Source organism: Phaseolus vulgaris, chromosome 1 (genome assembly GCF_051622355.1).
Source record: "Phaseolus vulgaris cultivar YP4 chromosome 1, ASM5162235v1, whole genome shotgun sequence".
Lineage (NCBI taxonomy): Eukaryota > Viridiplantae > Streptophyta > Magnoliopsida > Fabales > Fabaceae > Phaseolus > Phaseolus vulgaris.
In genome coordinates, this window is record NC_143498.1 from 17,707,007 (window position 1) to 17,719,769 (window position 12,763).

At 34.5% G+C, this 12,763-nt stretch overlaps 1 protein-coding gene and 1 long non-coding RNA gene across 4 annotated transcripts; one reads left to right on the forward strand and one right to left on the reverse strand.

Annotated features, from left to right (window-relative positions):
• Nucleotides 1–524: 524 nt before the first annotated feature.
• On the forward strand, nucleotides 525–4,112 carry LOC137813630 (protein AUXIN SIGNALING F-BOX 2). The gene is made up of 3 exons (XM_068615982.2): nucleotides 525–2,044; nucleotides 2,670–3,165; nucleotides 3,250–4,112. The coding sequence occupies exons 1-3, from the start codon at nucleotides 1,590–1,592 to the stop codon at nucleotides 4,018–4,020; spliced, it is 1,722 nt and encodes a 573-aa protein (XP_068472083.1). The 5' UTR covers nucleotides 525–1,589; the 3' UTR covers nucleotides 4,021–4,112.
• Nucleotides 4,113–5,077: 965 nt separating this feature from the next.
• Nucleotides 5,078–10,773, reverse strand: LOC137813631 (uncharacterized). 3 transcript variants are annotated; one of them, XR_016519713.1, is made up of 4 exons: nucleotides 10,341–10,598; nucleotides 9,418–9,995; nucleotides 9,029–9,085; nucleotides 5,078–5,408 (listed from the first exon to the last, which is right to left on the reverse strand). It is a non-coding gene; the product is annotated as an uncharacterized LOC137813631 (long non-coding RNA). The 3 variants fall into 3 exon arrangements; XR_011081466.2 differs by lacking the exon at nucleotides 5,078–5,408 and adding an exon at nucleotides 10,635–10,773 and having other exon boundaries at nucleotides 8,926–9,085; nucleotides 10,341–10,538; XR_016519710.1 differs by lacking the exon at nucleotides 5,078–5,408 and having other exon boundaries at nucleotides 8,926–9,085.
• Nucleotides 10,774–12,763: the final 1,990 nt, after the last annotated feature.

Consider the following 12,763-nt stretch of genomic DNA (forward strand, 5'->3'; position numbering starts at 1 on the left):
GAGTTACATTACGTGTATCAAAGTTAAGTAGTAAATTGATTAATAATTTTTAAAAATAAAAGTATTTTTATAATGGAAAAAGTTTTAACCACGTTATTGAAAATAAATGCTAGAGTTTATTGTTTTTGGTACTTCCTATTTCCAAATTTTCAATATTCTCAGACTAATTCGGCTGTTCGTTGCTTTACGAAAAAACATATTTTATTTTAATTGTTATTAAAGAAAGTTATCTTCTTACTATTATATATCACTGATAATTTGTTGTAAAAGGAGAAAAAATAAAAATATTTTAATATAAAGAAAGAAATATGATATAAAATTGAATATGGAGGAGAGATATTAGATATAATTAATGAATTGTGAAAATAAAATTAATGAGAGAGTTAATTGGAATAATTTTTGAGTGTAGCAGTCGGAAACATGTTGAAAAGGCGCGATTGTGTGAGACGCGCGGAGTAGGTTGGTGTGAAGTGTAGATTTGATCTTATCTACATAGTTATCTAAGACCTAGGCATGGCATTTTCGTAGTTTTTCCCGAAAGCAGGTGTCTTTAATCCGACAGTCGTTTTCGATTTGTCCATGCCGTTTTCTCTCTCTCTCTTTCTCTTTCTCAGAAACTCTTTTTTTTAGCAGAGAGGGTGTGAGACTTTTAGCAGAGGGTGAGGCTCACTTGGAAAGCAGTGACAGGGACTGATGCATGTTCACGCACTCAACGGTCAAGATTCTCTCAATATCCCATCATCAAAATCGACGCCTCTGCTTTCTCTGATTTCATTCGAAAGCCCCCAACCAACCATCCTTCCTGGTTGAGTTAAGCTACAATAAGCTAACCATGGTTAAATATATCTACACTCAACTCAACCAGTTGGGTTACTTCCTTTCTTTCACTTCACTACCACCAACACCACCACCTTCTTCTCCTCTTTCTCCTTCTTCTCCTACTATTCTTCTTACCCCTCTCACTCTTGAGTTTTTGTTTTAACACAACATGTGACTCACTCACACCAAGGGTTTTCAATCTTTCTCTCATTCTAAGCTCTAAGCGCATTCGCCTCTTGGGTGGTTTGATCTATAGTGTAAATTAGGATTTCTGCCAAACTTGGATTTTCTCAGATCTATCCTACTTTTCTTTTTATCCTGTTTCGAAATCCATCATCACCTTTTCATTTGCAAGGTCATATTTTTTCTGTTTTGGGTTTCCTCTCTTCCACCTCATTGTTCATTTTTTTTTTCTCTAGTTGTTTTTTCCTTGAGAAAAATTGAGTTTTTTTGGCTACCCTCCAAGCAGATCCAAGTTGGGAAGTATAATATTTTCGGTTTTTATCAGTACCCTCTTTATAGACTCCCCTGATGTTCTAGATTTGAAGATTTATTTTCTCACTCTCTCGTTTCAGCCTAGATCTGTTCCCACTTTTTCTGGCTTTAGATCTTGGTTTTCTCCATGGTGTGGTAATACTTAAAATTTGAGAGCCTTACCTTTCTGGGGTTGTTTCTTTTTTCCTATTCTCCTATGGAGTATGAAAGTTTTCCTGGAACGTTGGGGAGTTTGGATCACTGAGTAAGACAAAGATAAGCGTCAAGAAAATAAAATGATGAATTATTTCCCCGACGAGGTAATAGAGCACATATTTGATTATGTGGTGTCACACCGTGACCGGAATGCTTTGTCTTTGGTGTGTAAAAGTTGGTACAGGATAGAGAGGTGTACGAGACAGAGGGTGTTCATAGGGAACTGTTACTCTATCACTCCGGAGAGGTTGATCCAAAGGTTTCCTGGTCTCAAGTCTTTGACTTTGAAGGGAAAACCTCATTTTGCTGACTTCAGTTTGGTTCCTTACGGTTGGGGTGGCTTTGTGTATCCATGGATTGAGGCTCTGGCCAAGAGAAGAGTTGGGTTGGAGGAGCTTAGGCTCAAGAGGATGGTGGTCTCGGATGAGAGCCTGGAGCTACTTTCTCGTTCTTTCACAAACTTCAAGTCTTTGGTTCTGGTTAGCTGTGAAGGGTTCACCACCGATGGCCTTGCTGCTGTAGCTGCAAATTGCAGGTTTGTGTGTTGGAGTCTTCCTCTGGTTTAGATTTAAGCTTTTGTTGCACAAATTTTGTTGTTGTCTTTGTATTTTAAATGGTTCATAGGGGGGTGGGGGGTCGGAACACTTTTTGATGACTTCCTACTGCTTTTTGTGTTTTGGAGGATAGGTGGCTCAAGGTATGTTCTGATTAGTTTGGTCTTTGTCTTCTTGTGCTGTCCAAGTTTCAAGTGTTTTTCGACATTTTTAAGGTGCCTACTGGCTTGTAATTCTTTGTTAGTATAATTAGTTTGGGAAAAAAGAGTTTAATTAGTTGAGTAAAGTGGTTGAGTGAATGGCTTTGAACTTGCTTTTGGTGCATGTCAAGCGTTGCAGAAAAGCTAGTGCCCAAGAGGATCTTGGGAGCTTGACTGATCTGTTCTTAATAAAAGTTTATTGCCTGTTTGTGAATTGCACATGATTAGGAGTTATTTTCTCCGAACATGGTCCTGTAAAATAAAAACCGTTTTGCATGTGGTATGCGGGGGGTTGAGGATGAATAATGTGGATGGATCTGTTTGCTGATTGAGAATAGAGTGAGGAATTGTGGAATGCGTTTATGACTCCCAAGGTTGCTCGTGTTTTATTTGATTTGAAATGTAGGTATCTTAGGGAGCTGGATCTGCAAGAAAATGAAGTTGAAGATCACAAAGGGCAGTGGCTAAGTTGCTTTCCTGATAGCTGTACATCGCTTGTCTCTCTTAATTTTGCTTGCCTTAAAGGAGAGGTTAGTTTGGGAGCTCTAGAGAGACTTGTGGCCAGGTCTCCTAACCTGAAGAGTTTGAAGCTGAATCGTTCAGTTCCCCTTGATGCCCTGCAAAGGATACTGACACGAGCACCTCAACTAGCGGATTTGGGAATTGGATCACTTGTTCATGATCCTGAATCAGAGGCATACATAAAGCTTAAGAACACCATTCTCAAGTGCAAGTCCATAACCAGTTTGTCAGGGCTTTTGGAAGTTGCTCCTCACTGTCTTGCAGCTATATATCCTATTTGCCCAAATTTGACATCCTTAAACTTGAGCTATGCAGCAGGCATTCAGGGCAGTGATCTGATAAAACTGATTCGCCACTGTGTGAAACTTCAGCGCTTATGGGTAAATAAATGAAATTCAGAACATTCTCATTTTATTTGTTAATTCTTCAATTGGTGAACATGACAAATTCCTAGATTTGTGCAGATAATGGATTGCATTGGAGACAAAGGACTTGGTGTTGTAGCCCAGACATGTACAGATTTGCAGGAATTGAGGGTGTTTCCATCTGTTCCCTTTGGAAATCCAGCAGCCAATGTAACAGAAGTAGGACTTGTTGCAATATCAATGGGTTGCCCAAAGCTTCACTCATTACTCTACTTCTGCCACCAGATGACAAATGCTGCACTCATTACAGTGGCAAAGAACTGCCCCAATTTTATCCGGTTCAGGTTGTGCATCCTTGATGCAACAAAACCTGACCCTGATACAATGCAGCCACTGGACGAAGGTTTCGGTGCAATTGTGCAGTCATGCAGGCGACTGAGGCGCCTATCACTCTCAGGGCAGTTGACTGACCAGGTTTTCCTATACATTGGAATGTATGCTGAGAAGCTTGAAATGCTGTCTATTGCATTTGCTGGGGACAGTGACAAGGGAATGCTGTATGTGTTGAATGGATGCAAGAAACTGAGGAAGCTTGAGATAAGAGATTGCCCTTTCGGTGACATGGCACTTCTGACGGACGTAGGGAAGTATGAAACAATGCGATCCCTTTGGATGTCGTCCTGCGAAGTGACTGTGGGAGCCTGCAAGTTGCTGGCCAAGAAGATGCCAAGGTTGAATGTGGAGATCTTCAATGAAAATGAGCAAGAAGATTGTAGCCTGGAAGATGGGCAGAGGGTAGAGAAGATGTATTTGTATCGTACATTGGCTGGGAAAAGGAAAGATGCACCAGAATATGTATGGACTCTCTAGCTGCATTTTACCTCATTTCATTTCTTGTTATTCTCATCTTTGTACTTCTTTCTAGGCTGACTCATTAATGCAATTTTACCCACTTCCATTCCTACTGCTTATTATTTTACTTCTAATCTACTTCTTCAATGCTACACTTTGCAAATAATCACGCCACTTATTAATCTATCTTGTCTTAAAACTCAATTTCTACTATACTGTGAAATTTAAACACTTTTAAAAATCAAACTGGATTCACTGCTTTAACTGTGAATCACCCTTTTCCTTTATCTGCTTATATGCAAAATACTTCAGAATCTTTAAACAGGCTTCTCTGTTCACAATCCGGTTCAAGGTTCTAATGTTGAAAAATGCTTGATTTTGCCTGTTTCAAATTCAGCTTCCTCTGTTGAAAATGATCTCAATCTACAATCTCTACATATTCCTTTTTAAGATATGCTTCAATTCAAATAAGTTACTTAAAATTTTGTGTAGAAAGCTGTATAGATAACACACTATACAAAAATTCACTTCAATGCTAAGGTTTTCAAACTGAAATTTAACATAATTCCAATCGTCCCACAGTTGACTCAATATTCAAATTAGAGATAAATTTATAAATAACAATTGGAATTGTTATATAATATATAGTCTTTTAAGATATTTCCTTCGAAAATTCATCAGCTAGTGAATTAATTTCACTTACATTGTTTGAGTTTCAGAAAGTTATAAATAAAGAATGTGTTTTGACAGAGTTATATTGAACCAATGTTGAAGATTTTATTGTATCATTCAATCGCAAATTATTAATACTTATCATGATTGTGATAATCAGTTTATTTTACAATACAGTACTACATAGAAATTAATGAAACTCAAATTTTTATAAAGATTAAAACTACAGAACATTGTAGAGGGATAAATATATATTTAAAACATATTTAATCATACATACTCTGCCTCAACCACGACAATTGAACCAATGAACGGTAAAATAATTTTGACTACCGATTTTAAATCCATTTGTACCAAAAACGAAAGAAGGAGTGGAGTTTGACACTGGTGGCAAGGAACAACCATAATATATTCGTTTGTAATTCCACGTAAAAATATTGTTCTTTACAGTTTCCAATATACATTAAGCACTCACACATACAAAGAAATTCACAATGATCACATCAGAAAATCTATGAACAACCCAGAAATGAGTGAGGGAGAAGGTAAAGATCCAAGAGTTACAAGAATGACTAATACTTGCCAGATCCCGCACAGATCAAGTAAGACATTAGAGCAGCATTTGTCCAGAGAGCTATAACCGGCCAAGTACACCAAACTGCTGATACAACTTTTAATATGATCACCAGAAAAAGCAATCCTCTAGCAAACAACAGCAGCAAAACGCTGTCAAGCTGCACATGTAGAAGAAGATAGGAATCTTAGTCTTTAGAACCAAAAAGGCTTTTAATAAAGGACATAACAAGGAAAGTAGAAAAGATAACAATTGAAAAAGTTGATTTCCCAAGCTCAAAGATAACAATTGTATAGAATTTCCTTTTGTTTGACGATATGTTAGAAAAGCAAATGATATTTCTGCATATTATGGAAAGCTTGCAGTCATATCAAATATTTCTCTCTAGTCCCTAGTCCCTAGACCTTGGATGAAAGTTTGTTAAACAAAAGCTGGACTTTGGATTATAAAATAAATAAAAAACTTGGCTGTTGCAAAAAAAGAAGTACGAGACTTGCATTCAAAAGAAAAAAGAGGTTAAACTCTTCAACAAAGTGTAACTTGTAAGAAAATTTTGAGCTTAGATCATATTTTAATCTAATTGTTCAGGGTCACCCGGTTTTATAGTGTAATATGAAATTAATGAAGTGATACAACAGCTGGGAATTGACTTCAATGATTAAAGAGAAATTGACTCTAGTCATTCTATTTGTTGTCATTTTTCCTAATATTTACTTGATATAATTCTAGAGCTACAGATTTGACTCCAGGTTAACCATTCCGACCAACAAAAGAGAGAACATGGTTGTCCAAAGGATTTTGTTTTGCATTTCCAGAAGAATACTTTTGGTCTTCAAGTAATAACCAGTTTTAAAGAACTGTCATTAAATTTAGACAACAAAGATTTGTCACATGTAGACCTCTAAAAAGTTATTCGATGGTGATGGGAAGTAAATGATACATGAACATCTATGAATTCCATGGGCAAGTACGGTACATGTATCATTGTTTCCAACTAATGAGTTTTACGATGATTTATGTCAGATCACAAAACCAATTGGAACAAATATAAAAGCCTCATCTCAAGAATGGTATGAGTCTTCCCAACAATTTATACATACAGTTGTCTTATTTCCCATATTTAGACAAAGAAATCAATAAATCAGAACATACTAGAAACTGTTTCAAGGGGGTTGCTTTTCTTACTGATGATATATGCTGGGAACTTACTAGAAACTCAGAGAGAGAGGGTAACTAGGATGCAGGAAATGAGAAAACAACGAAAAAGAACATCTGTTATTGAATATCACAGAACACAAAGGAAGGGGAAAAGCTTCGTACAAAGGTTTACTTTTACGCACTTACAAGTTAGAACTGAGCAATTCGCTCGGTTATCTGTTCAAACCACACAAAAGAATATGGCCCCTACATTTTCTGTGATTAACTTTACACCTCTAACAGTCTAACGGTATCTCCTAGTGTACATACATACACTCTCTCTATATTACTCCCATTAGCCTTAGCCTGCTGAGTATTGTTGCTTCACATTCTACTAAGTCTTTAGCTACTCATATCTATGATTAGCATGCCAATGTTAGACATAGCTTGCATCAAATAGAAATAATTATGAAGTGACTGTTAGTGTGCATCGCAAGACTACAAGTTTAAAGGTCACTGCTTCATTTGCCTTCAACCTAAACAATAGCCTAAAGTGGTGTTTGAAACAAGGAATCATTCATCTTTCATTCCTAACTAAATTACTTTCCTGAGCATCAGATTTCTAGGAACAGTATTCCGGGAAAATAAAAATAAAAAATGTGTTTGGTTATTGTTCAACTTAGAGAATGGTTTTACATTTTTAGTCTAGGATTTGATTTTGAAGTTACGGTTTTTTTTTACTTATGGTTATTTTTATTTAGATAGTTTATCCTATGTTGAATTAGATTAAACTACTAGGGTTATCTTATTATGATATTTTTCTATGTTGATTCTATAAACAGACCATCAGTGTGTAAACATTTGGCAGCTTGTCTGCTAGTTATAATATTGAGATTCTCTTTTCTTCAGAAGTATAAGAAACCGAAACCTTCTAGGAAAACTCTTCCTAAAAGGTTATCATTGATGCAATAACAGTGCCTGATTTCTACTTCTGCATCATTAACTCATTGAACAGAAGAAAAAATGGAAGGAACAAAGATGATCTTGTAACAATAGTAAGTTTTTAAAAAGTTTACAAGGGTCTCTATTCATTGCGGTAAAACATAGGAGAACCTGTGTCATCTATCTATTTGCATTGGGTAGGAAATTCTATGTTTGTATTAGAGGGTGTGGGGGAGTGGAAGTTGAGGGTGAGTGGGAGTGGAAGTGTGAAGAAAGTTGAGATTGTTTGGATTGGAGTATGTTAGAGTGGATGTGTGAGGAAAGTTTATTGAAAATTGTGAGTGATGTGAAAGTTGTAAGAATATTATAAATTATGTTGAATAGTAAAGTTTGTGAGATTACAATTTTACCCTCGTATATAAAAAAAGAATAAATAATAATTAATCCTATTTCATATTTTAGTTAATTATAATTTAAAATTAAAGTATAATTATATTATTTAATATTTTATTAATTAAGAATTATTTTTTATTTAAGTTAATTTATTTACATATTTTTAATATTATAAATGATTTTATAAATTATGTTATGTTATATATATATACAATATATATAAAATTAATTTTAATAATAATTTTCATTATTATGAATAGTAAAATGAATATATTTTAAAAAGAAAATAGAAATTTAGAATATAACATGAATATTAAGTAGGTGTCAAAATATATAATATAAAGTCATTACATGAAGAACATAATAATGTTAATTAGAAAAAGAAAAGACATTCACAGTAATAACATTTGAATCCTTCGTGTGGAGACCTTCAAACGGTTTTCTAGAAGACATATCTTATTCCGTTGTATGATAATAATTTCATCTTTTTCATCGTCAACTTCTTCAATGCACTATTTAAAAAAATTACAGCATAGAACCATGCCACTTCTAATATGTTTTGAAGAAAACAATAAAATTGAACAATGAATAAGTTTAAAATAACATTCTTAAGTTTGTTTCAAACCTAATTGAATAAATTTTACCTTGTAGTTGGGACAACCCCAAAATTTTTTTCCAGCATTTTTTTGTGTGTTGTTGCTATTCTCAAAACAACAAATTGTCCACAATCACAAATAGGATCAATGAAGGCACTTGTGCTCCAGTAGCATGGATAAAAGTACCATGTTTTTGCAACAATATGATTATGTAAATGAGTAGCATGAAAAATACCATAAAACCTTAACAATAACAATAACAATGTGAACGTCAAAAATAACAATAACAATTCATTAATGTTCAACATGAAAATTAGAAAAAAAAAACAATGACAATAACATAATGATAAAACACTTAATGGCCTTGATGACGTCGAATGTCACTCAGAGTATCCTCAATTATGTCCATCCTTTGATCAACCCTGTCAATTCGGGTATTCATGTTTTGTATGCCGGACAAAATTTGAGTTAACAATTCCCTTTGAGTGGGGTTTGCCGGACATATTTAATTAACTATCTACTAACTCCTTAATATAATTAACTAAACTAAACTCTAAACAAATTATATTACAACCAACATTAATTTACTAACGCCTTACCATAATAAACTAAAATAAATTCTAAACAAATTATATTACAAAACCATAATCATTCAAACATAAATATAAAACAGAAATTAAAAAAAATAACTTTACATAAAAAATTTAAAAACCTGAAGATAAGCACTCAAGAACAGCAATAGGGATGACTTATAGGATGAAGAACACACCTGAAAACAACATAAAACAAATTAAGAAACATTTCTATTTCACAAATTTTACAACATAATCGATTATCGCATCACTTATATACACAGGATAATCGATTATCAATGCATAATCGATTATGTTAGTAGGCAAAAAACAACCATAATCGATTATCACAATAAATAATCGATTAAGACCCCTTTTACACACTTCAGATAATCGATTATGGGTCGAAAATTTTACAGATAATCGGTTACTCGCTTAACTTAATCGATTATCTACACCATAATCGATTATTTTACCTGTGCTATTTAAGCCATAATCGATTAAGCAACAATCAAACACATAAACTCACCTCAGATCAACCCAGAGATGAACCCAGATGAAGCCAGAGATGAACCCAGAGATGAACACAACACTTTGAGATGAACAACCTATAAGTAACTCAAGCCCCTACCACACACTATGACTTACGAATCTCTCCAACTACACACTCTATGCTTCGCTTATCTGTGAATGGAGGAAGCAGCTTCATCGTTTTATAAAGAAACCAGGTTCCACACCTACCTCTCACCCACTTCATTGATGACCTTTCAAACTTTCACATGGTCAAACGATTCCTGAGCCAAGTCAGGAATCTCATGCTTTCATGTGGCATGCATGCAGGGCCACTGTTCTTCTTGATTCCAGCACAAAAGCAAGGGCAACATTGTAAGTTCGTGTGGATGACTTGGCACTCGCACTCCACAGTGCAACTTTCTCTTCATCTTTCAGGAGAAGCACAATTCACTCACCTTTCTCTTTCCTTCCACCCTCACCCACAACAATGCATGGATCCAAACGGGGTGGTGTTGTGACTTCCGTCGTCGACAACAGTACCACCCCTGGATCCAAACGGGGCCTTAGGGAGAATAGGAAGAGAGGGATATTTTCCTTTGGTTCAGCAATGTTCCATTTATGGTTAGTTCAGATTCCAGTATCCAATTTCTACACTAATTTCCCAAAACAAAATTATGCCATCCTAAACCATTAGTTTGACATTTTAAATAGGGGGAAGAAATTAATATAAAAATGTTAAATCCATCATGAAAATTGATAATCCCTTTATTTATGTACATACAAGGTTCTAGAAATGCATATCTGAATTTGAAAGCAACACCTCTGAGGTTCACATTTTTCTTTTAAGAGAAAAAAAAGCCACTAACATATACTCCTCTAAATCCAATAATCAATAAGGAAAATAAAATTAAAAATCGAGACAGAGAGAGAGAAATGTACCAGCCTTGGAAGAAGGAAGTAAAACCGGGGTTATCATGGTGGCAGTGGTAATGCGAAGGAGGTGGCGGAGGGTACTCTTGATTGAAATAGCTTTGGTAACCTTGGTACTGCGGAGGCGGTGGCGAGAACGGTGCATATCCCGGCGGCGCCGGCACCGACGCTATGGGTAACTCAGTGGCGGATAAGGACGGGTGTAGCCTGTGTTGATTAAATTGAAAGAGAATTAGCAGAACAATTGAGGCAAAAAAGAGTGTTTAATTTAATTTAATTCATTTGCTTAATTGAATAATTTACCCGGGGGAGGATAATAAGGGTCTCTCAGGTAATTACTCATTGTGTGGGGAATTGCAATGAAGGACACTTTTTTTGTGGGTGAGATTGAAAATTTGAAAGACGAGAAAGAAAACCAAATGTAAGTGTTGTGTTGTGTTGGAGGGACAACGTGGTTGGTCACGCTGTTCCAATGTTCGTTTGCCACGTAACAAGTCAACGCCTTGCACAGAACGTTAATATGACCACTTTTTTTTTATTCTCCTCCCTTATCTTCTTCGTTAAGGTTACTTTTTCCAACTACTCTTCTTCCAATTTTTTTTTTAAAAAAACTAAATGTAATCTATATTTTGAAAATAAAAGATTCTTTAACAATTATTATAGTTGATCATTGCAAAGAACTGTATGACGAATAATTATTGTTATTATGCTGTTTTAGTATGACGTTGTCAATTAAATTGGCAACGTGATAACACAATATTAATACTTTTAATATGAATTTCAAAAATTTGTGTTGATTAACCGATACTAGACTTTAAACTAACATTACAAAATGTTAAAGAAAACAATATAAATTAGTTTTTCGTTCTTGCTATGTGATTATGTGAGTCTACGATGTGTTCTTCAATTAAGTTTGTTATAATAGACATAAGATGGATAAATTTTCTTATATTCAATTGGAATGTATGTAAGAACATTTAATAAATTTAAATGGTAAGTCACTTTGGTATGTAATTCTTTTTGAAACTAAAAGAAATCTTTTTGCTGTTCATCTCTACCCAATATAATTTTGAGTATATTTTAGGTCCTAATGAATTAAACTTATATGAAGGAAGAAAATAAATAATTTAGAAAAATGTATGTGCACAAAATAAGAGGGATCTACATGACACATGTTCTTACAACAAGGACCAAGAACACTAGAATCAGGTTGACAAGATTAACTCTTGTACAAATCCTCTAATCTTGGGCTGGACTCTCTTGGTTTTTTCTTGGGCTGGATCTCTCGACTTCAACTAGGGCGGGATGTTCTCGGCTTCAACTAGGGTTGGATGCTCTCGGCTTCTCCTCAAGCTGGATGCTCTCGGCTTCTCCTCACGCTGGGTGCTCTCGGCTTCTTCTCACGTTGGGTGCACTCGGCTTCTCCTTCACACAGATGGGGGTGTACCTGCAAGGCGCTCCGATACCAAAGTCAAAAATAGATTTATGTTCATTAGACAAAAATCAATCTTACCTACCTCTTATGTTGACCTCCTATTTATACAATTTCCTTAATGAGCTTATGCTTTTACCTTTGGACTTCCTTTCTACACCGTTTTATTATTTACGCACCCCCTAATGCAGACTTTTATTTAATTGGGCCTTATTATAATAATATTTATATTTTGTTTTATTCTTTTATACATAACTTCTTGGTTATGTCTTGTATCTAGCTATCGGCTTAACCTCTCAGTTTTAGCCTACCAGTACAACACATTTATGACTATTTTTCTTATTAGTAGGATTCATCTTTGTTAAAAGGAAAAATATTAAGAGACATTTATAGGTTTTCTTCATTTTGTATTGAAGTGGCCTTCAAGTATGAAACTCAAGACCAATTCAACTTAATTATTTTTTAGTTTTACAATTTCTTCAATGTCTATGTTCAAGATTGTTTTTTTTCAGTTTTAGTTGAATTGATTTGAATACTTTTAGCTGATTGATGTTGTTCACACAATTGAGTAACATCATATATTTGGATATAGTAGAAGGATTATAACAACTTTATTAATTTAATGTTATCAATTGACTCTGTATTTTTTTAGTAGGCTTAAACAACTAAGAGATTTTGTTAGTCGTTTTTGCTGCTTTATTGTTTCTCCTTTAACAACCATTTAATTATGGGAGTTTTCTTGTTAAGTGAAACTTCTCTGGTTTTTCCAATAAAGATTGTAAACAAATTGTTTTTTTTTTATTTCAAGTTTTAAGTAGTGTAGATGTTAAAGTTGAAAGTAAAAAATAAATATTGTCTTCGTAACTTGGTATTTTTTGTTTTTATCTTTTTTTTAGGATGAGTTGAAGATCATTTGGACAAAAAAAATTCATAAAATGTAGAAATAAATTATATGGTTTTGTTAATTATAAGTTCCAATTTCTTTTAATTTTGAAAGTAT

Excerpts from the sequence above, each read along its gene's own strand:
- LOC137813630 (XM_068615982.2), top strand. The coding sequence starts at position 1,590 with ATGATGAATTATTTCCCCGACGAGGTAATAGAGCACATATTTGATTAT. Across the intron at positions 2,045-2,669 it reads GCTGTAGCTGCAAATTGCAG|GTATCTTAGGGAGCTGGATC; the intron begins GTTTGTGTGTTG and ends TTTGAAATGTAG. Across the intron at positions 3,166-3,249 it reads TGAAACTTCAGCGCTTATGG|ATAATGGATTGCATTGGAGA; the intron begins GTAAATAAATGA and ends AGATTTGTGCAG.